Genomic DNA, 26,248 nt, shown 5'->3' on the forward strand with positions numbered 1-26,248 from the left:
TAAAAGCTAATGAGGAGGCCTTATCTGTTTTCTCTCACAAAGATTAGTCTGAAGGCTGGCAGTCTCCAGCATGTGTTCTGGATTTGTTAGCTGATCTTGAAAGGTAGGCATGTTTGGAAGCATATTCCTTCTTTATTTATATATGCAAAAGCATCTTTTGTGAACCTCAAAGCCAAAGTATCGTGAGAGAAAACAATGGAGAGTGTGCTTTGAGGTCCATCAGTGGATTCAGTCCCTTCAGGAGAAATTTGGAAACCCTGTCTCGTTAGGCGTGAATGGCAGCCACTCCAAGAGTAGCAGTACCATTGTTTACATTATTTCACTTCACAGAGAGCTTTTCAAACCAAAATAGCGCATTAGTATAAAAGCCAAAATAGAGAGCATTAAATGAATCACTCAAGAACTAACCCTGTTACAGACGGAGCCTGAACTGCTAGAAGGAGCTGGTCCAGTGAGTATCCGTGGCTCCCTTAACACACCTAGCAATTCCAAATGAAGGGCCCCATCCCGAGGGTAATTCAGTAATCAGACAAGAGTCAGGGAAGAAAATGTGTTAGTTTCAGCAGGGAAAACACTTCATAATCATATAAAATAAAGTGAAGGACATAGAAGACGACAGTATGTGTGCAGTGTATCTCTTTTCTCCTTAGATAGACTTGAGAGGACAGAAAGCATCTTCCCTTGCTCACTACTGTATTGTCGGTTGTTGGCAAAATTCGGCGAAGATCTGCTGACTGATGCTTCATTGATTGATCACTGGGGAATTTAATGAATACTTCCACCTCTGAGACAATCTTAGTTTGGAGAGTGTGTATATCTTTTGTTATGTAAATATAACAGCAAGCAAAGTAAATAAGATGGGCCAGCATCAATTCTTAGGTAATCAGGAACAGACTCTCTGCCATGCAAATGGTTTACATTACCCCCAAAGCAAAATTTCACATTTAGTGTAAGAAATAGTGGTAAAACACTGAGCTTTTGCTTTCTACCAATACTGTAAACATTAGTCTAACATGTAGTTTCTGGAAATAATTTAGTTAACTCCTATTTTTATATGCATGTTCTGTTCTGGAGACTTTGTTGCAAAAATACTGATGGAAAGTTTTTTTCTTTAAGTGACAGTTTGTTTATAGAAATTCCTTGAAATCTTGATGGTTATTGAAAAGACTGAAATAGATGTTGCCTTGAAATTGCCTGTTGCAGATCAACTCCACACCTCCTGGGGCAAGGCGGCACTTTTTTAGTAAATCACCTGAAATCCGTGAAGGTCATGGACACTGCTCCCTCTGTGAAATGAAATATTTATGTTCCAATCCCAAAAGATATTGTGGAGCATTTTGGTGTTTTAAGTGGAGGGTACATAGTAAATTATTCCAAAATTATGGAGGCCAAATGTCATTCCCTCTAAAAGTTTGTGTAATATCTATTTATCTGTGGGCAGATGACTATTCAGAGTAATCAGAGGCAGACTTTGTCGAGTTAAGTCTAAGTAAACACAGCTGAACATAAGCAACTTGGACTATAAGAGTTTTTTGAGCTTTGCCAATAGCATATGACCTTGGAGAATGCTGCTGGGTTTTTTTTGTTTTTTGTTTTTTTTTTTACAGCAATCTGCTTTCAATGGAAAAAAGAATTCTTTTTGTTTCAAATTAACAAGTGATGATTAGAAGCTTGTTATGTTCTAATTTTTAGATGCAGGACAGATGAACATCACGCACATACCCAACAAAAAGTCATCCTCCTGAGGGAGTTAACTTCCCGCTTAAGGAGCTCAACTTAAACCGTGAGAGTGGAAGCCAATTAAATGGTGTTCCTCTTGAAAAGAAAACCTTTTTTGTTGTTGTTTATTTGTATTTTGGTTTTTGTCTTTGTGCTGTTTCAACAGATTAAAACTGTGGCTCCAAATGCCACTGGAAAATGGACTTTATTGACTTATCCATTCTCTAAGAAGCATCTGTCCTCAATAGCGAAAAAACTTTGCCTTGTCAGTAACTTTCGGTTCTCAGTGGAAATTCTCATTAAGTGCTTTATGCTTTTCACAAGTCCTTTTATTCTTCTGTGTTTTTTTAAATACATTTTTTTTTCCCACTTAACCTAATACGTTCTTCTTTTAGCCTAGGATGGAATCCAGTGTTACATTTTTTTTTTAAGGGCACTTCGTGGTTAAAGTTCCCATTAAATATTTCATGTTAAAAGGTAGACTCTAAGTGAGAAGTTTGGTAAAAGATGGATTAGTGTAGATTTGCCTTGAAACTCCTAGCTTTTCAGAGTCCTTTGACTGGCAGGTCGCCAGGTGCATAGGCTGCTCTTGTCTGCTCCTTCATTGAAGGAAACTGTTTTTTTCCTTCTCACCCTCCTTCTCAAAGTACATGTAGTGTGGATAGAGGGCATGACTCATGAAGACTGTAAAATAATTCATCTTTCGAGACTTCTGTGTTGGAGATTGTTTTTTAAATTACGTGTTGAATGATATTAACCAGCATTTGGGAGAATATTTAGATATCTGTGCTAAAATGTCATTCTGTAGCTAGATTTATGTAAGACCTGTCCGTATTCATTTATATGTACACCTCTCTTGGGCTTCCCAAGTGGCCCAGTGGTACAGAACCCTCCTGCCAGGGCTGGAGACTCGGGTTTGGCCCCTGGATCAGGAAGATCCCCTGGAGGAGGGCATGGCAACCCACTCCAGTAGTCTTGCCTGGAGAGTCACTTGGACCGAGGAGCCTGGCGGGCTACAGTCCATGGGGTCGCAATAGTCGGACACAACTGAGTGACTGAGCACGCACACACACATACCTCTCTTACCTTATGCTGTTCAGTCTCGATGTTAAAATGAATATTTTGAGGAGGAAACACCACAGTTTTCCTAAATATGTTGCTAAGCAGTGCAGCCATGCTGCTTTCTTTACTGTTCAGGGCGACATCCTATGCACCTGATCACATCCACATGTGAAGGTCCTCAAAGCACCTCATGTTCTCAGCATGTCAACATCACACTCATGACAACCTGTCTCCTCCTGGGTGAAACACATTCTTCCTCCTTCAATCCCTGGTTCAGAGACCCACCATCCTCCCAGTCATCCAAGGCAGATCCTGCCTCCTGCTCCCAAACCCCCTCTAGCCATTCAGCAAGTTTGCCCCGTCAGTTCAGTTACTCAGTCGTGTCCGACTCTTTACGACCCCATGGACTGCAGCATGCCCAGCCTCCCTGTCCATCACCAACTCCTGGAGTTTACTCAAACCCATGTCCATTGAGTCAGTGATGCCATCCAGCCATCTCATCCTCTGTCGTCCCCTTCTCCTCCTGCCTTCAATCTTTTCCAGCATCAGGGTCTTTTCAAATGAGTCAATTCTTTGCATCAGGTGGCCAAAGTATTGGAGTTTCAGCTTCAGCATCAGTTCTTCCAATGAATATTCAGGACTGATTTCCTTTAGGATGGACTGGTTGGATCTCCTTGCAGTCCAAGGGACTCTCAAGAGTCTTCTTCAACACCACAGTTCCACTGTGCGTTCTTAGTCACTTAGTCATGTCAAACTCTTTGTGACCCCGTAGACTGTAGTCCCCTCAGGCTCCTCTGTGCATGGGACTCTCTAGGCAAGAATACTGGAGTGAGCTGCCATACTCTCCTCCAGGGGATCTTCCCAACCCAGGATTTGAACTTGGGTCTCCTGCATTGCAGGCACATTCTATACCATCTGAGCCACCAGAGAATCCCAAGAATACTGGAGTGGGTAGCCTATCCCTTCTCCAGGAGATCTTCCTTATTCCCAGGGTTCCTCTTCTGTTTTGATGTTCCCGCCAAGATCCTGCCTGGCTCCTCTGACCCCGTCTTCCCCTAAGGCAAGAGGGAGCATTCTGAAATCCAGATCTGATCCTGTCACTGTTACATATCCTTTGGTCATTCCCCATGCCTTTCCCCAGTGGCTCAGTTGGCAAAGAATCCTGCAATGCAGGAGACCTAGATTTGATCCCTGGTCAGGAAGATCCCCTGGAGAAGGGAATGGCTACCCACTCTAGTATTCTTGCCTGGAGAATCCCTCGGACAGAGGAGCCTGGTGGGTTACAGTCCATGGAGTCCCAAAGAGTCGGACATGACTGAGCAACTAATACTTTCACTTTGATACCTTTCAGGATCAAATTCACATTCCTGCTCTTGGCGTGCAAACCCAGAAACCCTCAGTTCCTGGCCTTTATAGTCTCTCTTGGGTCGTTTCCCACCTGACCCTGCACACAGCCCATATTATTCAGCTGCATCAAAGATAGAGCTCCCCGAAGGGTCCCATGAGAGTGTCGTCACCTGTGCTTTCACAGATGCCCCTTTACCGGGAACGCCATCCCCCATCTTCACCTCGGCCTCTCCTGCCCATCTTTCCCCAGCCTGTGCTTTCCCATCTTTCCTGGGCCTGATGCCCAGGCGATGGTAACACTGGCTGGGCCTGGCATGAATAGAGGAAAAGGCTTGCTGGACATACCTGCCCAGCACCTCTCCTCTGTGCCCAAAGGGCATTGTCTCAATCAGAGCTGCTTTCAGGAGCACTGTACCCCTGCCCCCACCATCGCTCCTTCAGCACTTCCCACACTGAGCTCTTGTCCTTTACTCGGTAAACAGTGAGCTGCATGGGGATGAGACCCATTTGTAATTTGTGGGATTTCTAGGGCCTCTCATGGTGCTTGATGGTCAGGGTGCATTCAGTAAATGTTTGCTGAACCAACCAGTAAACCCCTAAAGTAGTGAATGAAGACCCCATAAGAACAGCCCAGTCCGCTGAACTTAAAATGAAAGATGTGGCTTCTAGTACCAGCCCTATTGGACTTCCCCCAAGGCTCAGACAATAAAGAATCCGCCTGTGATTCAGGAGACAAGGGTTTGATCCCTAGGTCAGGAAGATCCCCTGGAGGAGGGCATGGCAACCCACTCCAGTGTTCTTGCCTGGAGAGTCCCATGGACAGAGGAGCCTGGTGGGCTATGGTCCATACGATCGCAAAGAGGTGGACATGTATGAAGCAACTGAACACGCATGCACGCACACGCCAGCCCTATTGTGTACTAACAGCTTAGCCTTGGACCTGTCAGTCAGCCTTTCTGTTTCTCAGTTATAAAATGGAGAAAATGATATGTGTGCACAGAAAGGAAATTAGATTAATTGCACATTTATGACTTGCAAAATGCTTGATAAATATTGTTGTCACCACTGTGAATTGTGTTAAGTTGATCTAGACCTTAATTATGCTCCCAAAAGGGATGGGGGGTAAAATGTGTACAAAGTGTAATTTTCCATTTGACATTAAAAAAAATTTTGGGTTTTACTTGGATAAGTTCAGCTTCACTGCAGTGTTGTTATACACTATGGAATTGAGTATTTCACATTCTTCTTTAAAGTGGGAAGAACTTGTTAATGAATGTTGGTCTCTTTGTAAGATATCAGGAGTATTGAAATAATCAATAAATTCTTGCTCCAACCTAAAAATTTAAGGACACTGTGTACAGCTGTTTAGGATGAAGCAATGAAGTTCTTTTAGGTAATGTATGTTTTAAGTTGTTATTTTTCCCTTGTGGAAGTACATCAGTTAGCTCTTCATAAAAAAATTTTAATAGCAGAGATTAAATACCTATCTTTTAAGAATTGGGCATTCCCAAAGCTGTTTGCTCACATCCAAATGTTATATTCTACCTTGAATAAAGACCTTCACATCTAAAACTTTTTCCAAGCCATTAAGAGCAAACTACTCCAGCATACCTATATGATGGCATGGGTAACATGTGTGAACTGCCAGTCCGATAACAGCCACATGCACCAACCCCAGAAATGAATAGCAAAGACCAGTTGCTGACATAATTCTGGAATTTGCCACGGGGTATGCTTATTCTCACTCTCCTAATGTTTTTCATATTATGGCTACTAAGCAACGGAAGTGACCTTCTCCAAGCGGACTGCAAAGCTGAAGTCTCCATGACATGCAGTCTTGCCCTTCAGGGAATTTTCCACACTAGAGTGTCATAGACATAACATGCCTGCCCTTGACCTGGCAGAGACGATTCTAATACAAAGACTACGCTGGACTGTTGTGTTATTCGTTATCTGTTCCATTTCAGGGTAAATCTTCCACGTGCATCCCTGATGGCTGCCACTATAAGAAGCATATTTGTGTATGTGAAATAATTGTAGCTGCTCTTTATTCAGAACTCCTGGCTGCCTGATGTTTTGTAGGGAAACTATTACTAATTTCTACAACAGCCTTCATTGTTCCCTGTTTTGTGTCTATTTTACAGATGAGAAAAAAAAAATATCACGCAGAGATATTAACTGACTTGCCCCAAACCACACGCTAATAGGCAGCAGCACTGGCATTAGGACCCCCAGCTCTCTGTTCCAATCTCCTCTCTTCCCAGCGCACCTACTGTTGGAGGAGTAACATGTGGTTAAGTGAATTCCACCCTCCCCAGGTCACACTGATGAGCAGCCAACAGGTGCACTCAATCTCTCAATGCAAGATAAACCCAATAAAAGGCACGAATCCCATTAAAAGCAGCTGTAGGAATTTGAGTAACTAATTGGTTATTCTCTGTCTTAAAGACGGCTAATGTTAGCATGGAATTTCCATTTGAATAATTTTTCAATTAATCATGAACTGGGACTCCCATTTCTAAAGCCACCTTTTGACAGATGCTTTCAACGCTTGCCCACACAACTCCCGTTACCTCTTTTTTTCTCCAGTGTAAAAATAATCATCTTTTTTTCCATTTCTGGGCCCACTTTCTGCTTTTCCTAGCCCTGCTAATTATTATAATGATGATGACTATTCATGTGAATAATTCAGTGCATTTTCATCATTACACGTCCTTCGTTTCTTTATGCTTCTCCTATGGGCTCCTATTAGTGTTAATCGCTCAGTCATGTTTGACTCTTTGCAACCCCATGGACTGTAGCCTGCCAGGCTCCTCTGTCCATGGAATTCTCCAGGCAAAAACACTGGAGTGGGTAGCCATTCCCTTCTCTAGGGGATCTTCCTGACCAGAGATTGAATCTAGGTCTCCTGCATTGCAGGCAGATTCTTTACTGTCTGAGCCATCAGGGAAACCCATGAGCTCCTATAAATCAGCACAAATACACGTTCCTGAAAGTATTTTTGGGCATCCTTTTGTCCAAATAAGAATCTATATGTTGTCTAATAAACTGTCTTATAACTTTAATATTTTTAATTTTTAAAAATTAATCTCATGATTTTATTATTTTTCTAAGCAGATCATTCTATATTTTAAGTTGAAGTATAGCTGATTTACAATATTTATATTAGTTTCAGGTCACAGCATAGTGATTCGTATTTTTACAGGTTATCCTCTTATTACATTAACAGTTATTACAAGATAATGGCTATATTCCCTGTGTCTACAGGGATTATATATATGCTGTATATTCCCTGTATTTTATATACAGTAGTTTGCACCTTTCCTTCCCCCACCCCAGGTTGCCCCTCTTTCCTCCCTGTCTCCACTGGTAACCACGAGTTCGTTTTCTGTATCTGTGAGCCTGCTTCTGTCTTGCTGTACACATTTGCTTGTTTTATTTTTTAGATTCCATATATAAGTGATATAGGGCTTCCCTGATAGCTCAGTTGGTAAAGAATCTGCCGGTAATGCAGGAGATCCTGGTTAGATTCCTGGGTTGGGAATATCTGCTTGAGAAGGGATAGGCACCCATTCTAGTATTCTTGGGCTTCCCTTGTGGCTCAGCTGGAAAAGAATCCACCTGCAATGCGGGAGACCTGGGTTCGATCCCTGGGTTGGGAAGATCCCCTGAGAAGGGAATGGCTATCCACTCTAGTATTCTGGCCTAGAGAATTCCATGGACTATATAGGCCATGGAACTGCAAAGAGTCAGACACGACTGAACGACTTTCACTTCACTTTGTAAGTGATACCATTCAGTATTTGTCTTTCTCTATTAGACGGTTTTTATAAACCTCCTAAAGTAGACTGAAAATCAGCTAGATAATATATCCAGTTACTTAGAGTATGAAACATAAGAGAAATACCCTATGGATGGACTCCTGTTCTCCTCTTGTGCTGAGGGCTGTGTAATTAATTGCTGCCCCAGAGCCCAAGGAACAATGGCTCACTTCTTCCTGCGTATTTGTAATGTCCCCTGTCCAGCTCCCATTGTGGGTGGCCTGGGAAGGATGGATTCTCTTCTTGTGTTCAGTAGATGCCTTCAGCTTCCCTGGCTTGGGACCCACATGCAAACCGTATGTGTAGCAGAGCGTGGCTCACTCCTGCTGGCTTTAACTGGGGTGTGTCTAACAGGACAGACCGCTGACATAGTGGAGGATGCAGAGAGCAGTGCTATGGCACGTTTGTAGTTTCAGGAGCCTTCACAGCTCTGCTATTTTTGTAAGTGTTCTGCCCTCAGGTCCAAGACCGGTCCCTTCTGTTTCCCTGTCTAGAAGTGTGGAGAAAGTGACTAGAATCACCACAAGGGAGGGGAGAGGCCACCTGCCTGCAGGAACTTGGGGATCTTGCAAGGAATTACGATTTTCCTGCTGTTAGTACCTAAAGAAGGAGCAAGTTTTTGTCCTTTCATGATGACAATATGTAGTTTGTTTTCTCTTGATTATGAGAGGCAAGCTGTTTATTTAGTCCTTTGATTCAAAGCAATGACTTCAGTCTTCTTCACTGTGCTCACTCATCGCCTATTTCTGGCTGTCTAGAGATTTAATACTTAAGTCACTTTTGGGTATGTATGATATATCTTATCACCAAATGCTGAAGTGTGACTAAGTGGATCTGATTGGTCCTGGAAAGGTAACTTTTGTTTCTCTTCTCTTTTTTTGCACAGCTTTCTGCCTTTCCCTCTCTCTCTTTTATTTTAAAATTAGTTTACACAACTGATTGTTGAAACATATTTCTCTCTAAAAGTCATCAGAAAGTATGTGAAAGGGTAGAAATATAATAGCAGAGGATTGCTTCTAGTCCAAAAATAATATTGAATTCATTGTCCTTTTCTCTAAATCAGTCACTTTTAATGATTAAAACAAATATGTTTTCTCTTTTATTTTTGAGGTGTCTTATTTACTTATAACACAGGACTTCCCTGGTAGCTCAGCTGGTAAAGAATCTGCCTGCAATGCAGGAGACACCAGTTCAATTCCTGGGTCAGGAAGATCTGCTGGAGAAGGGATAGGCTACCCACTCTAGTATTCTTGGGCTTCCCTAAGGGCTCAGCTGGTAAGGAATCCCCTGCAGTGAAGGAGTCCTGGGTTCAATCCCTGGGTTGGGAAGATCCCCTGGAGAAGGGAACTCATTTATAGAACATTGTGAACAGCAGCTGCTGAGCATTTAAATATATTTAAATCATGCGAGCATGCCAGTCTTCTGTGTTTAAATTTCCATGAAATGGCTGTGCAGAAACTTTTCTGTATATTAAGCTCACTCTTCTTTCTGATAATCATCAAGCACTTGGATTTTTTCTTTTAAATCTAAGATCCTAAGAGTGCTCTCTTTACAGTTTCTTTGCTTCATGTTTAACTACTACATTTTTACTATCTTGTGAGAGAAACATCCCCTTGGAGACTGAACTTCTTCAGGCTGTGGTGTGGAGCCTGTATGTCTAATTTGGGTCAGCATTGGCGGGTGGTGGTCCCAGCACAGGAAGAACCCATGTCCTCTGCAGGAAGAAGGAACCCAGCAGATACTGGCTGAGGGTTGTTTCCAGTTTTCACCCTGCCCCTGGATCTCTGGGGGGCTTCGAGGTGACAACCCTTAGTACTTGGATCCTTTTCAGCCCTTTGAGTCAGAGTCTCTGCCATTTCTGCTCTTGTTCAGAAGCAAAGCCATCAGCAGGCTGAGACAGGAGCCCCTCCGACCTCCTTCACAGCTCAGCTCAGCATCCTGACCACTGAGCTCTATTTTAGTGATTTTGGTCCCGAGGGTGACCACATTGTTTGCACGGTGGTTCTGTTCCCTTTGTCCTCGTTCCTCTTTAGAGATCATATAGCTCCAGTTACCTCTCGGGGCTGCTGTAAAAATAACAGATTAAAAATAACCAAAAACTGTTTGTAAACCTCATCACCGTGTGTAATAAAACCAAGGTCTGTTCTTTTTGAAGCAGGCCTGAACAAAATATTCTACTAAGGGCAACAGAAACTAAGTTTACTTTACTTTATAAAGGCTTTTTATCCTACCCTAGAAAGAAAAAATCTGCATTACATTGAATAATTACTTTTTGATGACCCCCATCTGGATTACTATTTGTCACTCTATTTTCCCAAAGGAAAATTTAGAAAAATATAAGACTCTCGAAAATAAAAGGCCCTACCATCACAGCAATATAGAAGTGGGTCTACATGTTTATTTTCAAAATAGAAAACACAGATCTTGTAACAGTCTGTCATTACCATAGCTGTTCCAGTTAGAAGAAAAAGGGTGATTTGATTATTTTGAAGAATTGTGCCATGTTTTACAGTGGAAATGGTGGGTTCCTTTATTCTTAAGTTGTATTTGTAATGACTCCTCCTAAATTATACATCACTCCGTAGCAAAAAATATAACACCTGGGGGAAATAACACAAGTCAAGTTTTATATATTGTTTAGTCGCTAAGTTGTGTCCAACTCCTTTGCAACCCCATCTGTCCATGGGCTTTCCCAGGCAAGAATACCAGAGTGGGTTGCCATTTCCTTCTCCAGGGCATCTTCCTGATCCAGGAATTGAACCTGCATCTCCTACCTTGGCAGGTGGATTCTTTACTGCTGAGCCACCAAGGAAGCCCAAAGTTTTATTACTCCTCCTATTAATAAAAAGGCAGGTTTTTTGTTTTTTTGTTTTTTGTTTTTAGTGGTGTTAAGCAAAAATAGACAAAAGCATTTTGAACCTGGAGTCACCCATTTCTGAACGGATTTTCCTAATACAGGTGTTATATCTGCTACTGATACAAAGATAGAGTCGGGAACTTGGAGCATTAATTGCAGCCTTGGCTGTCCCTACTAAGGCCTAGGGCGCTTGGCAACAACGAGGAGCCTGGAATGGCCCCCTCGGTTGGTGATGGGCGGCTGACAGCATCAGCGTCACTTCACTTGGGAAACTGTAGCATCATAGCCCTTTCTACCAGAGAAGGCGATGGCACCCCACTCCAGGACTCTTGCCTGGAAAATCCCATGGACAGAGGAGCCTGGTGGGCTGCCGTCTATGGGGTCTCACAGAGTTGGACACGACTGAAGCGACTTAGCAGCGGCAGCAGCAGCAGCAGCCCTTCCTACAGGCCAGGTTCTGTTTTAAGAGCTGGGCGCTGGCCACCACGTTGAATCCTCACTGCAAGCCCAGGAGGGACAGTTACTGTTTCCCCATTTTTGGGTGAGGCCTTCAGATGCAGTTCACGTAAGTGACTCACGCAAGTCCTGTTCCTAGAGAGACCACACCTACTTTCCTGTGATCTTAAGACACATCCTACAACTTAGAGAAATTACTGTACAAAATCATGGGCTTGACCTATAAAATGTTTTTGATTTCTCCCCAAACTGATCAACTTGTTAGAGGTAAGCAACTTATCCCCTTCTTTTTTAAAGAAAATTTTTGTATCCTACCTTTGGGTGATAGCAGTGGAATAGGACCTATATACGCCATTGTGTGTGTGCTCAGTCATGTCCAACTCTTTGTGACCCCATGGACTGTAACCCACCAGGGTCCTCTGTCCATGGGATTCTCCAGGCAAGAATAACAGAGAGGGTTGCCGCTTCTTGCTCTAGATCTTCCTAATCCCAGGAACCAACCCACATCTCTTGCATCTCTTGCATTGGCAGGCAAATTCTTTACCATTATGCCACCTAAGAAGCCCCTATGCCATTTCACAAATAGATTCCTGGTGATTATGTGGTCTTCTCTTGGTCCAAGGGGGTCATCAGAAGACTTCTAGACTAGGGGAATGCTTGGACCTACAGCCGCACCCACGGCCAGCAAAATCTTCTACCTCATCTTTATGCCTCCTGCCTTCCACACCACCAACAAAAACCTTCCCAATTTTCATTTGAAGGTCCTTCCCCACCCTAGTTTAGACTTTAAATGACTGTCCCTGAAATTAAAGGCAGAAAATCACAGAACCTTTTAAGTGTAGAAATGTGTGAACATAGAACCCTGACATGCCAAGTATAGTTTTAACATTTCAAGTGTATTAGCAACATCCAAATGTACTTGAAATGTAGGAGAAGGACTGGTAGTACAGTTCCTCTATGTCTGAAATATGCTTCTTTTCTATTAATAAATACAGCAGATGAACTGTGAGTAGAGAAACTGTCATTTGCTCCTCTTCTGAAAGAGCCAAGAAGTTGGCAAACATCCTCTCTCTTATTGTGTCATTTCTGGTGTTAATGCATTCAGACAGGTTTAACAGCAAGATCGCCTAGTCTGAAGTGTCATTTCTGGAGATGGTATTAAGGAATTTGAAAAGCATGGCCATAATGTGAGCCAAGTCAAGGATACACTACAGTTCATATATCAAAGCAGAAGTACTTTTTGATGATTTTTCAGAGATACTGACGAGCTTAAAAATACATAGATGGAGCCAGATTTTCCAGCCAATATCTAGATTATAACAAATACACATTTTTCCATTTAAAAGGCCTTTTTTTTTTTTTTTTCCGCTAAAGGAAGTTGTATTAGTACTTTCTAACCTAACACTATTCAGCTATATATTTACTAAACATCAACCGCCTAGAACTGCGGTGTGGCAGCCACACCCATGGCTGTTTTGCATTGTAGCAAAACTTGGTGGATGAATGTCAATGTCATCACCTTGGGACAAAACTAAAGTTTAGCCAAGAATCAGAGTAAGTCTACCCTGTTTTTAGAACTAGTAGCCCAACCTGCATGTAAAAGAGAGCACTTTTATAAACAGTTAATGCTCCTTGTAACACACAGGCACACACACAAGTTATTCGTGTATAATTAGGAAGTCGTTTTCTGAGATTTTGGCTGAAAACTTCACTTTCATGAATGAAACATTTGGGTGACATCTCCAGTATTCCCCTTGAGAAAATAAAGTAACAAAATCCATTAGACACTTAAAGTCAGTGGATATTCTTTAATGTGGCTCCAGTGTTCTCTGTCTTGGCATGTTACCGTACTTTGGCACAAAATAGCATCAGAAGAGCCATTTTGTCTTTGAAGATGATAGATTCTGCACACTTAATCCATTAATCTAGGCTGATGGGCTTTGCCCAGAGTTAAAATATTCCATCTTACATAATGGTTTTCATATCAAATCTCTGAACAATACTAATTTTTCTGGTGACTACATTCAACCTCTCTGAGAGGTTAATTTTTTACAAGGATTTATGTATCAGTAGTTCTTGGTATATATGCTTAAGCTTTCTTGTAAGTAGTTTCAGAAAATATGAAATCACACGGTCCTCATAACAACCTTGAATCTAATGTGATTAGCCCCACTTTCTAGGTAAGAAAGTCAGAGCACAGAGAGGTCAATCTGATGGCAGACTGTCACACAGAGAATCAGTGGTGGAGCAGAGATCCAACTCCAGCCTCTGGCTCTAAAGTCTGGGCTTTACCCACTGGCCCACACTGCCTCTGTACTTCACACCAGACCACCCTCAGAGTTAGCAATGACATGCTAAGAATAGAAATGAGAATACTTAACATTTCCAGACCCCCTTTCTGGTTACTTACCAACAGTTTCCTCCCCAGAGACTACATTCTGATCTTCAAAGTGAAATTTCAGACTGAAGGTTTTCAACTTTGGGAAGGTGAAGCCCTTGAGATCACAGAGGAGCGATCTTGGTAATGGGACCACGCAGAGTAATTTAGGATTGAGGACATTTAATATCTTTAGTGGGAAAGATGGAAAGTGGAGCTGAGACATTCTAATTGGGTGGTACTGTGCATATTTGAAATGTTACTTTCAAGTTGCAAATCCCACTTCCTGTGCCTTTAGTCCTCTAGTCCAGACTGATGAGGTCAAAATAACTGTTTTACCAGAACAAAGGTTCAGCTCATAATTAACAAGGAGGCCCTCTGCATAGTCAGAAAAGTCACAGGAAGGCTCTGTAGCCCCCTAACTGATAAGGACCCCACAACATTTACAGGTTTATCCACAGGCACATGTGCTCCTGGAACAAGGAAGGTGTTCTGCTTTTGTTCATGCAACTATAACCTATCCTGAAAGCTTTCCCCTCTTCACTATTGGTCTAGTAGAGGGGTGTGGTTTCTAATGTTTTATTTTCTGGGAGGAGATAGAGAGCAGGCTGCATTGACAGAAAGGCAAGTGAAGGTGAGGACCCTGTGGATGCAGGCCATCTGGGCACCGATAGCTGTAGTGTGGGGCCAGCCCACATGAGAGGTAACAGGAAGGAGAAGAATCCTCAGCCAAATGGTGGAAGTCATGGCTAGAGGAAACACTGGCTTAATTTTTGGAAAAGATTTTTCTCTAAACTCAAATAATTTTGGAAGCCACTCATTCTTTAAGGCCCCAGGATAAATAATGTAGCTAGTATATTGCAAAAGGGAAAAAAAAAATACCACTTCCATCCATGAAGCTGAGGTGGGTTTCATTTTGTAATTTTCACGATTGCAAAGGGCTTCCCCTGTGGCTCAGCTGGTAAAGAATCTGCCTGCAATGCGGGAGACCTGGGTTTGATCCCTGGGTTGGGAAGATCCCTTGGAGAAGGAAAGGCTACCCACTCCAGTATTCTGGCCTGGAGAATTCCATGGACTGTATAGTCTATGGGGTTGCAAAGAGTCGGACACGACTGAGCGACTTTTCACTTCACTTCACTTCACTATTCCAAAAGGCTCCATAATCCTTCCATGAGCAATAGCCTTGATAGTCACGGAGTTTTCATGGCAATCTTTTCCTGTCATGCTGAACTTTTAAAGTGCAATTCACTTTTGGTCTGTGACGCTGGAAAAAAAAGCAGCTGAATCATCAACAGATAAATGTTACAGGTGGTTGGATAGGTTTTTTTCCCTTCCTTTTTGGGCAGAATCACTCAGGATGATTTATCTTTACTCATTCAAAAGCTCTCACTACCCTTAAAGAGAGGATAACCACAAACATTTCCTCTAAAAGTGATGCAGTAACAGCTGTCTGGCAGTTACTTAGCAGTTATTCCCTCCTGGTGATGCAAGGGGGATCATAGAACAGAGGCCCCCGGGGCCAAAGGCTGGTCCAGTCCCTGGCCTGTGGAGGTGAAGGGCGGGGCAAGTGAGCAAAGCTTCTTCTGTATTTACAGCCACTCCCCATGGTTTGGCATTACCTGAGCTCTGCTTCCAGTCAGATCAGGAGTGGCATTAGAGTCTCCTAGGAACGCAAACCCTACTGTGAATTACACGTGCGAGGGAGCTAGATGGTTGTTGTTGTTCAGTTCCTCAGTCATGTCTGATTCTTTGCAACCCCATGGACTGCAGCATGCCAAGCTTCCCTGTCCTTCACTGTCTCCTGGAGTTTGCTCAAACTCATGTCCATTGAGTCGGTAATGCTATCCAACCAGTGATGCTATCTGCTCCCTCTTCTCTTCCTGTCCTCAATCTTCGCCAGCATCAGAGTCTTTTTCAATGAGTTGGCTCTTCGAAAATCAGGTGGCCAAAGTATTGGAGCTTCAGCTTCAGCATCAGTCCTTCCAGTGAATAGTCAGCATTGATTTTTTTTTTAGAATTGACTGGTTTGATCTCTTGCAGCCCAAGGGACTCTCAAGAGTCTTCTCCAACATTGCAGTTCAAAAGCATCAATTCTTTGGCACTCAGCCTTCTTTATGGTCCAACTCTCACATCCATACATAACTACTGGAAAAACCATAGCTTTGACTAGACGGACCTTTGTCAGCAAAGTGATTGCATGTTCCTTATGAGAATCATCCTGAAACCATCCCCCTCACACACCAGTCCGTGGAAAAAATTGTTATCCATGAAACCATTCCCTGGAGCCAAAAAGGTTGGGGACCACTGTTGCTAGGGAGTGTAACTCTAACTTAAAGTGCAAAGATGGGGCTTCCTGGTAGCTCAATGATAAAGAATCTTCCTGCCAATGCAGGAAACATGGCAGGAGCTTCCACATGCCTTAGGGCAACTGAACCCCTTCACCACTCCCGAGGCCATGTGCCCTAGAGCCCGTGCTTTGCCACTAGAGAAGCCACCGCAGCGAGGAGCGGGAGCACTTCTACTGGAGAGTAGTCCCCCTTGTTGCAACTGGAGTAAACCCTATGCAGCAATGAAGACCCAGCCCAGCCAATAAATAAATGAATAAAATTATTCAAGTGCAAGGATGAGCTCAGCAGAGCTTTAGGTTTCCTATTCCGTGATTTGGATCATTTTTTTTTATATTACAGATTAAATAATAAGGAAGGAGATAAGCCTTTTTGAGGTCTTCCCTGTAGCTCAAATGGTAAAGAGTTTGCCTGCAATTCAGGAGACCTGGGTTTGAACCCTGGGTCAGGAAGATCCTCTGGAGAAGGAAATGTCAACTCACTCCAGTAGTCTTGCCTAGAGAATCCCATGGACAGAGGAGACTGGTGGACTACAGTCCATGGGATGGCAACAAGTCAGACATGACTGAGCAACTAACGCTACACCAAGTGTTGTTTCTTTTTTTTTTGGCGGGGGGTATCTTTATGGTCTAAAATACTAGCAAAAAGTACAGAAAAGATGTTGCTGCCGCTGCTGCTGCTAAGTCGCTTCAGTCGTGTCCGACTCTGTGCGACCCCATAAATGGCAGCCCACCAGGCTCCGCCGTCCCTGGGATTCTCCAGGCAAGAACACTGGAGTGGGTTGCCATTTCCTTCACCAATGCATGAAAGTGAAAAGTGAAAGGGAAGTCGCTCAGTTGTGTCTGACTCTTCATGACCCCATGGACTGTAGCCTACAAGGCTCCTCCGTCCAAGGGATTTTCCAGGCAAGAGTACGGGAGTGGGTTGCCATTTCCTTCTCCGGAAAAGATGTTGATAGGTTTTTAATAGGCTTTCTATGTAAACAATGCTTTTGACCTTGCCATAGTCTTTGAAGGTGGCTTTATCAACCAAGATCGCTTCAATGATGAAATGCTAGTAATTGTTAATGGCAGCCCCTTCTTATAACATTCAAGATTCTCAATATCCAAGTTTAAACTGAGTGGAGCTAGATTTTGAATTTTTTCAAGCTGTTTCTTTTTCATAGGTTCAAAAAGAAAAAACAAATGTTGCCACATCAGGGTAGGCCAGGTGATAGAGTATTATCTTCTTTGTTAGCAAAAGGTAAGGAAAAGGTAGACGTTCAGTGGAAAAGCAAGTTCTAAAACATGTACAAAATGACTCTCTTTTTAAAAAAATGTATATAAACTTACTTTGGGAGGCCATTCATCCAAATATTAATTCGAGTTATCCCTAAACTGCCCTCGATTTTCTCTTTTCCACTTTTTCCTGTATTTTCTGCAGCAAACCTACATGACTTTCTTATTAGAGAGCAACAACAAATGCTACTTTTATTTTTTTTAAATGTTTATTTGTTAAGATTTTTTTTTGATGGGAACCATTTTTTTTTAATTTTATTTTTAAACTTTACATAATTGTATTAGTTTTGCCACCATTTTAAAAGTCTTTATTGAATTTGTTACAATATTGCTTCTGTTTTATGTTTTGTTTTTCTTTTTTGGCCGGAGGCATGTGGGATCTTAGCTCACCTACCTGGGATCGAACCCACACCCTCTGCCTTGGAAAGCGAAGTCTTAACCATTGGACCTCTAGGGAAGTCCCGAAATTCTGTTTTTAAAAGTAAATAAATGTAGAGTTACAGTGGAATCAGTCAGCCAGGTGTGTGAACCCAGCCCAGACCTAGTGCCTAGGGAAGTAGGGACAGACAGAACAAGGGGAATGGGGATCTGTCTATTATGAGATCCTGAAAATTTGGAGCAATCAGTATTTCAGAATCTTAGTGAGGCTTCATATCTGGCCAATTCCCCAAGAGTCTCAGTCTTTATGCCCGCTGCGCCAAGTATGTAAGTAACTCCAGAGATGATCCGGGTGGTGTGCCAGGGGCCCTCAGGACGCTGAGGTGAGAAGCACTGGGCCTGGGTATCCACCCCTGCTGTCTCCAGCAGCGGCCCCCAAACCGACCAAGGGTGAGAAGGTACAGATGTCAAGCATCTGGAGCTCTCTCTCCCCCTTCATTTAGGAAAACACACAATGGATGGATGACTCAGATCACTTAATTAGAGATACTCAGGTTCTTAGACATAATTTTATTTACCTTTCTGTGGTGTGAGTAGTCTTTGGGGAAACATTCCAAGACATTCCTAACTTTAGGACTTAACTGATTAAATTTGAAAACCATCTCAGCACAAAAGCTTTGGCCCTATTTTTGTCTCTTTTTATGACCAGAAATGTTACCTCAGGAATATATATTTCAGAGTTAATATTTCTGAACCATGTTTCTCAAACTTGAATGGACACTCTGCCCACAGGGCTTTGCGCTCACAGGACTCTGAGGTGCAGTAGGACTGAATTTCCTTTATAATTGTTTCTCTACTTAACTTTATAAGGAAACACATGTCCAAACTGAGGATAGCCCCATTTTAAGTTTCAACATGGTTTGGGTTTTACAGCATCCAAGATTTTCCTAACTACGCAAGCCTTTTTTTTTTTTTCTTTTTCATTCCTTTTCTTTTTTGGTCTTAAAACATGCTCTTTTGGCTGGTTCAGTAAGTTGTTCCTGCCAACCAGTTGCTTTTATGGTAATTGACAGCGTAGCTGATTTTTGGAACCTGAGGATCTAAAAAGGCATTTTAGCTCAGACGTGGGAGAGGCTGAGCCAAGCTACTTGCAGAGTAGGAGATAGGCTGAGCTGAATGTAGGACATGCATAGACCTCGGGTCTGTGCATGGTAATTAGCGTCAGGGAAACGCCTGCTCTGGCTCAGACTGCCCTCTTTTCAGCAGCGTTCAGAGCCCTTCCTTCTCCTGTCAGATCCTTCCTTGAGCTACTGGGTGCCACTCCTGGAGGAGAGCCAACGAGACCGCCCATCTGCTGCAGTGGCGTTGAGTTGGAAGTGGGGAGGGGGGGAAGTGTTCAGAAACCCACCCTTCCTTAAATCCTGATGATCAGCTGAAAAGACACAAAGCCATTGAACCAAATGACTGCCAGCCGGTTTATACTTCAAAGGAAAAGAGCATGTGAAAAAAAAAAAATCACATTTAACACAATTATTTCATAGAATGAGCAGGTCGTGCATTTTCTGAACTCCCCTCAGATAATCTGGGGCATTTCCCCAGATTTCATCTCAGCGCAAGGAATAGGGGGGAAAAAGTCTCCCCAAACTGCCAGATCTTTATAGTCCTTCGCTTTCCTACAAAAGCACGAATGTTTCAGAGTAAAAGGGCCCCTGTTTGCTGTCTTCCCCTGGCTGCTTCCTCTGGGAACTGCGCCTCTGAGGGGGCGGGGGTGGGGGGTGTCTCTCAGATGCATAATACCCAGTAGTAGGAAAAGCACACCCTTCTAACACCAGTGTATGTTCTGAACCAAAACCTGGGCACAGAGACCCCCCCACCCCCACCCCCAAAAGCAGTCACAGTCAGCTTTTCCTTCTGGGTTTGAAATCTTTGACATTGAAATTTGTTACATGCTGTTTTAACACTGGACTGATACAGAAGCAGACTGTTTCTTTTCATTCCTTTTTTTATGAAACCTTTTCTTCTGTGGTTGGGAAAGGAACCTGAACCCATACCTAATGACACTAAGTGCCCATCTGCCCTAGAAATAAAACACAGGAATCCTCTTTGTTGCAAGGACATTGTGAAAATTCCTGAAACTAATGAAGAACTCCCAAATGGGGATGGGGTCTCTGTGCTTACACTTTGAAGTGTATTTTCATAAGCACCAAACTGTAAAACACATAGGCCCCAAGAGTAAGCAGAGTTTTACAGTTTCACAGTTGGCTGTGGTCAAGGTGTTTGTTGGTGGAATGCTTCCAGCAAGCAGTCATGAAGTTAGGGAGTGCTTGCAGTGTCTAGCTGGCAAGGGGGCCAAGGAAGCTCTCCGTGGACCTTCACAGGGATGTCTGTGTCTTCCTTGCATGTGCAGTCGGCAGCCACCTGCTTCCTTCCTGTCCTCTGCTCTGTAACCACTCACTGTTCACAGTCCAGGTGGGGAATCTGATTCTGAACATTCGAGAGAGCTCCATCCCTGAGCCAGAACGTGAGTCACATGGTCTTCTCTAAATTAGGTTGTGTTATTTCCCTAACGTTGTTTAGGGAATCATGGACCTTACTCTGCTTTTGCCAAGACTTTCCATTGAATAAATGTCTCCAACACCTATTGTTTCTCTTTGGCAACAGAATGGTTGCAATTTGTGGACAAAAGTGAGCAAAGGCTAACCCCCTTTTTTATTCTCTCTCTGTGTAAAATGTCCAATGTTGTTAGCTTTTCTTGTCCTAAACAAAGGTATTGACTTATTCTCTGTTGTCTCTGTCATCATCGAGCAAAGATTTGCAGATAATAGCACCAAACAAAGAAAGACTTAATAGACAGCAGAGACTTGCTGCCCACACGCAGAGTTTTTTTTGTTGTTGTTCAGTCGCTAAGTCATGTCCAACTCTTTGCGACCCCATGGACTGCAGCACGCCAGGCTTCCCTGTCCTTCACCATCTCCCAGAGCTTGCTTAAACTCATGTCCATTGAGTTGGTGATGTCATCCAACCATCTCATCCTCTGTGGGCTCCTTCTCCTCCTTTTCCAGTGAATCAGCTCTTCACATCAGGTGGCCAAAGTTACTAACACCGAATAAGTTAGACCCAAAGTGCCTAGAATCATACAAGGAACATAGGACATAGTAAGCTAGGATCATCACAGTTCTGTGAATTCAAAGTTGTCATTGTTTTTCTTCTATTTACATGAGTAATATTCTAATTCCAAAATTATCAAGCAGCAGAGGTGGAGCTAACCGTCCAAGCTGACCTTGCAGGGGCCAGAAGGTCCAGAAGGTGATCAACTGCTCACGGATCCACTTATTTTTCCAAAGATGCCTTAAAAGAAAACCAAAGGGACTAACATTTATTGTTCCATTTGGGGCCAGACACATGTAGCCTTGGGCTTCCCTGGTGGCTCAGACAGTAAGGAATCCACCAGGGTAATATCCCTGGGTTGGGAAAACCCCCTGGAGGAGGGCATGGCAACCCACTCCAGTATTCTTGCCTGGAGAATCCCATGGACAGAGGAGCTTAGCGGCTACAGCCCATGGGGTCACAAAGAGGCAGACAGGACTTAGGGATTAAGCACAGCACAGCAGCACACGTAGTCTCATTTATTTATTTATTAAATTCATTTAACGACTTTGTCATTTATTCACTAAGTGCTTTTGTTTCGCTTGATGTCTTCCTTTTTTTTTTTTTTTTTGGTGCGGGGGTGAGGTGGGCCTTGTGTAAAAGGTTGTGCAAAGAGCTCACGGCGACCATTATTGTCTCAGGTCTTCACTGCACGGCCTGACTCAGGATGTGTGAACACACTTCACTGACTCTTTTCTGAAGGCATCAAAGTTTAGCTACTATGTCGAAGTGGCCATATTGCTGTTTTCTCTTCCCTCTCGTCCCTGGAAGTGCCGCCATGGCTGGACTATATTATTATCATGTTTATGCTCTTCCCCCCAGGTCTCTCCTGGTTCCACAACCCTCTGGGAGCCCAGGGCTGGACATTGGGGTGCATGGCCTAACTAGCCTTGAGAATTGCAGAGAAAAAAAATTGGCCTTCAGAAATACTGGGTTAGGAGAGAAGAAGAAAAGGAGAGGACTGGGAGCAGGAGAAAGCTTTCCAGAAACCATGGAGTTCAGAGACAGCTGTGAGCAAATGCCATGTTTCTTGTGCTTCTCATGTGTGGCACAGCTCCTCCTGCAGCTTCTTGGTGGTAGTGGTGGTTGTTGATGGCAGTGACTTAACTACTGTATTTTGGGGCCTCTAAGGAGATCAGTCCTGGGTGTTCTTTGGAAAGAATGATGCTAAAGCTGAAACTCCAGTACTTTGGCCACCTCATGCAAAGAGCTGACTCATTGGAAAAGACTCTGATGGTGGGAGGGATGGGGGGCAGGAGGAAAAGGGGATGACAGAGGATGAGATGGCTGGTTGGCATCACCGACTCGATGGACGTGAGTTTGAGTGAACTCCGGGAGTTGGTGATGGACAGGGAGGCCTGGTGTGCTGCGATTCACGGGTCGCAAAGAGTCGGACATGACTGAGCGACTGAACTGAACTGAACTGAAGGCTGATGGGGAGTCCCAACCCCATTCTTTGTTCTTCCCCCACTTCTTTACCCTCTGGAATCTTTCCCTCCAGCATGTCTGTTTTTGTGTTCCCAATATCTCGTTCTTTTGGCCAAAGGAGTTCCCCTAGAGAGGCTTAATCCAGACCAGAAACCCATTTCATCCTCCTTCGTAATAATGTGGTTTTGATAGACATGCGTGTTCTGAGTGAAGGAGCCAATCTAAACCAAAGGTGAAAATGCATGAGCAGAGGCCACACCCTACGCTTCATTCCCTGCAATGGAGGGTACAGGGCTTATGTGGACCTTACACACCAGAGCTGCTTGTTCTGATACACCAGGAATTCCAGGTTGCTGTCAGCACTGGGTCATGTTCATCTGCTGACTTGCCAGAGGGGACTATTTGCCAGTCTTTTTCCTGAGATGAGGTTTGATTTCCAGGAAACCATAGACTGTTGAGCTACAGGCACTCCAAAGATCATCCAGGAGCCCCTATTTTATAGTTCAGGCTCTCCTGGTGGCTTAGTGGTAAAAAATCCTCCTGCCAGTGCAGGAGAAGAGAGTTTGATGCTTGATCCGGAAAGATCCCACATGCTGTGGAGCAGCTAAGCCTATATGCTACAACTATTGTGCCTGCACTCTAGAGTCTGGGAGCTGCAACTCCTGAGCCTATGCACTGCAGCTACCGATGCCTGAGTGTGCTGGAGCCTGTGCTCTGCAACCAAAGAAGCCACCCCTATCAGAAGCCCGTGCACCGCAACTAGAGAGAGCCCCCATTCACCCCAACTAGAGAAAAAGCCCAAGCAGCAACAAAGATCCAACACAGCCAGAAATAAGTAAATACTGGGTGTTTTTTTTTTTTTTTTTGGAAAAAAGAAAACAAAAAAAGAAAAGTAATCCAATCTTTGCTTTTCTTTACAGACACTCTGGAAAATGGATCTAATAAGGGTGACAGGTGAGTGGTATGTTTTTATTTGCCATCCATGCTTTTCAGTGATGATCTTTTCTACGTACGCTGCTGTGAGTTTGATCATTTTCTTTCTGTTCTGCTTAAATCCAGTGCAGCTACTAGAAAGGGACCGAGCAAGGATGACACATACTGGAAGGAGATCAACGCAGCCATGGCCTTAACCAATCTCGCGCAGGGAAAGGACAAGCCGCAGGGGACCACCAGCTGCATCATCCAGAAGTCGTCCCACATTGCGGAAGTGAAGACGGTCAAAGTGCCCCTGGTTCCGCAGTTTTAAGAGTTTGTCACTTTTCAGATGGATGGCAGTTCTTCGCATCAGTGTTTTTTCATAAACCCTCATCCTAAGAGCTGGAGCAGGAGTGACAGTGACTCCCTCTCAAACCTCTTCTTATTTTTAATCATCCTAAATGTATCATTTAGTTGCTTCTGTAAAAGACATATAAATTATAAAACTCCACTTTAATCAAAAATATTAACTTATTTTATGTTACTCCAAGTATGCGTAAAATGTCTGTGTTGCCGTTACAGTAAGTGCCTTGCTTCTTGAAAATAAGTTACAACGTGGGCACAGCAGAGCAGCAGTGCCTCAAAACGATAGCACCACAATGCTTACTAAACTGTGAGCTTTATTCTGGATGGACCTGCCACCGGTGCCAGGACTGGAACCAAAACTGCTGAACACCTTGAAATGTGTTCACTAGTTCCCATGTTAAAGCTTGGAAATCTCTTCAGCCCAGATGAAATGTTCCTTTAAAAAAAAAAAAATCTGCAATATTTAAAATTGTTCAATGTGCTTTGCAGAGTGACAGTGAGAATTTTATGCATGTATCCTGCCTGGATATCTGGTAGGTTACAAACTTCCAAAAGGAAAGGCTTGGGAATCACATAATGTATACATTCAAGGAAAATGGCAATGAATGCGATCAGAAAAATAAGTCTTTAAGCACTGCTGGAAGACACCATGATGCTCTTTAGAATTGATTTGGATTTTTTTCTCAAGTTTTGCCGAAGTTTTCAAAAACTTCATTATCTCAGTAACTCGAAATTTTCCTGTGTAAAACTCAATTTATAATTTAGTTTTAAAACATAATCCCATTTGCATTAGAGTCAGTGTTTTTTGTGATGGAAACTGTTTTTCATACGGAATAGCTCTTTTTCACATGGAAAAACCTTTTATTTGGTTCATTTCAAATCACAATTGCTGATGGGCAACTTACACTGCATTGAGAACAAGGCAATAAAGGAAATGGATCTCTGTGGGTATACATATACACACAACATTGATTTTTAAATTTAAGACATATGGAAAACAAACATTGAACAGTCTCTGAATTTTGCCAAGTAGGACATTAAAATGAAATCATGCATTAAAATAAAGTACATTTTGTTTCTAAATTAGGCTATCATTGAGTGAGAATAATCAATATCAAGAAAGAAGATCTTTTTCAGTCAAACGTTAGTATTCTCATCAGCTTGGGGAGGCTTGAAGTTTGAATAAACAGAAGAGATGCCAAATATAACAGAGTATTTGTGCTCAGAGAAGTAAAAGAGCCTTGACTCTTATGTTGGGATGTTTTTTCTGGGTATGTAATCTATTTTATAATTTTTTTTAAAAACTGGAAAGCATTTTTGTGAGTGTGAATGACAGCCAGCAGTGCAGCCTCATGGTGATATTTTTCTTTATTTTGCAAAATACATTTAAAACCAAAGGCTGCTCTAGTTGATATATGGACAGTATCAGTCTTGATATAAATTGTAGGACACTTTTTCATGTAACATAACATTTGGGGGTTGGGTTTATTTAGTGTAATGAAAATAATTTGATATAAAAATATTTTGTATATATATATATTTTTACTTTGTTTTCTAAGTTGCTGTTTGCAGTAAGAGTAAGTGCAAAGCAAGATATGTAAGTTATGACTGTATGATCAGATGAAGTATGAGTTCTTTTGGTTTATAAGATCCTTAAATAGTTATAGATCCATGATAAAAACTTTGGAATCTTTATAAAACAAGTTTGCCAAAATGTGATCATGTCAGTGAAAACTAAGGACAAGTACTTCACTCTTTTTCATACTATTATAAGTTATTCTGGTATTAAATATTTTAATAAAATTGTTTTTGTTTTTACATATTTCAGTTAGATAAATGAATGCTGGTTGCTTTTTTATTTAAATTAGTCATAATTGATTTTTACTATCTTTTCAAAAAGAATCAGCAAATTTGTTCTATGTTATAAATTACAGATGACAAATCAATAAGGACAGCTCTTCACGTGATTTTTTGTTTTTAAACACCAAAGCTTGGAGTCTGGTCTATAAATACATCAAGACAATTATATAATTAGCACATCCTAGGCAGTATCTCCAGTTGCAATTACTTTTACTTTTTTTTTTCTTATGCTGCTTTAATATTTTCTGGAAATTAAAGTCCTCCCCCCAATCCTTTAAAAAAATTTTTCAACAATGCTGAGTCAGCAGCTGAGACCCTAACTCATAATTTATGTTGTAGAGAAATAGAATTACCTCTATTCTTTGTTTTGCCATATGTAATCATTTTAATAAAATTAATAACTGCCAGGAGTTCTTGACAGATTTAAAATAAAAGTTAATTTCTAGACCTCACAATGATCATAAGAATGTTGTTTTCCTTTGAGAGCTGACCAGGTGGAAAGAGAAGCAGAACAAAAGGGTCCATTATGTGCCATAATTCTCCTAAGGTTGGTCAGGGATGTGATGTGGGAGCTTCACATTTGGATCAGAGTTGAATTTCATCACCTGAGACCACCTGAGATCACCACCAACCCACCTTTTAAGAGCTGAGGAAAAGAATGTATGATGCTCACTGTTAAAATACAGAACTTTAAAATGAACGTTTTCATTAAATACCTTCCTCCAGTAGCTAATACAATACGCATTATTATTGCGAGCTGTGAGTTAGAGAGAACCTTGGCTTTGAGGCTACACAGATGTGTGCCTGCATCCATCCCAGCTCTGCCACTCACTACTGATGGGTCCAGACCCAGTCCCGCAAAGTGAGAGCAATGAGTTATAACCCGTAGAGTG

General features: G+C 42.4%; 1 protein-coding gene across 5 annotated transcripts in view; it reads left to right on the plus strand.

Moving 5' to 3' along the window:
• Nucleotides 1-25,810, plus strand: part of MKX (mohawk homeobox) — a 72,316-nt gene extending 46,506 nt beyond the window's left edge. For 4 of the 5 annotated variants that reach the window (XM_061436268.1, XM_061436270.1, XM_061436271.1 and 1 more), the window contains exons 6-7: nucleotides 23,135-23,168; nucleotides 23,274-25,810. In XM_061436268.1, coding sequence (XP_061292252.1) covers nucleotides 23,135-23,168; nucleotides 23,274-23,460 — 221 coding nt within the window. In that variant the 3' untranslated portion in view covers nucleotides 23,461-25,810. The remainder of the gene's footprint in view (nucleotides 1-23,134; nucleotides 23,169-23,273) is intronic. The other variant, XM_061436272.1, reaches the window with a different exon arrangement.
• The last annotated feature ends 438 nt before the right edge of the window (nucleotides 25,811-26,248 follow it).

This window comes from Bos javanicus, chromosome 13 (assembly GCF_032452875.1).
Source record: "Bos javanicus breed banteng chromosome 13, ARS-OSU_banteng_1.0, whole genome shotgun sequence".
Classification (NCBI taxonomy): Eukaryota; Metazoa; Chordata; class Mammalia; order Artiodactyla; family Bovidae; genus Bos; species Bos javanicus.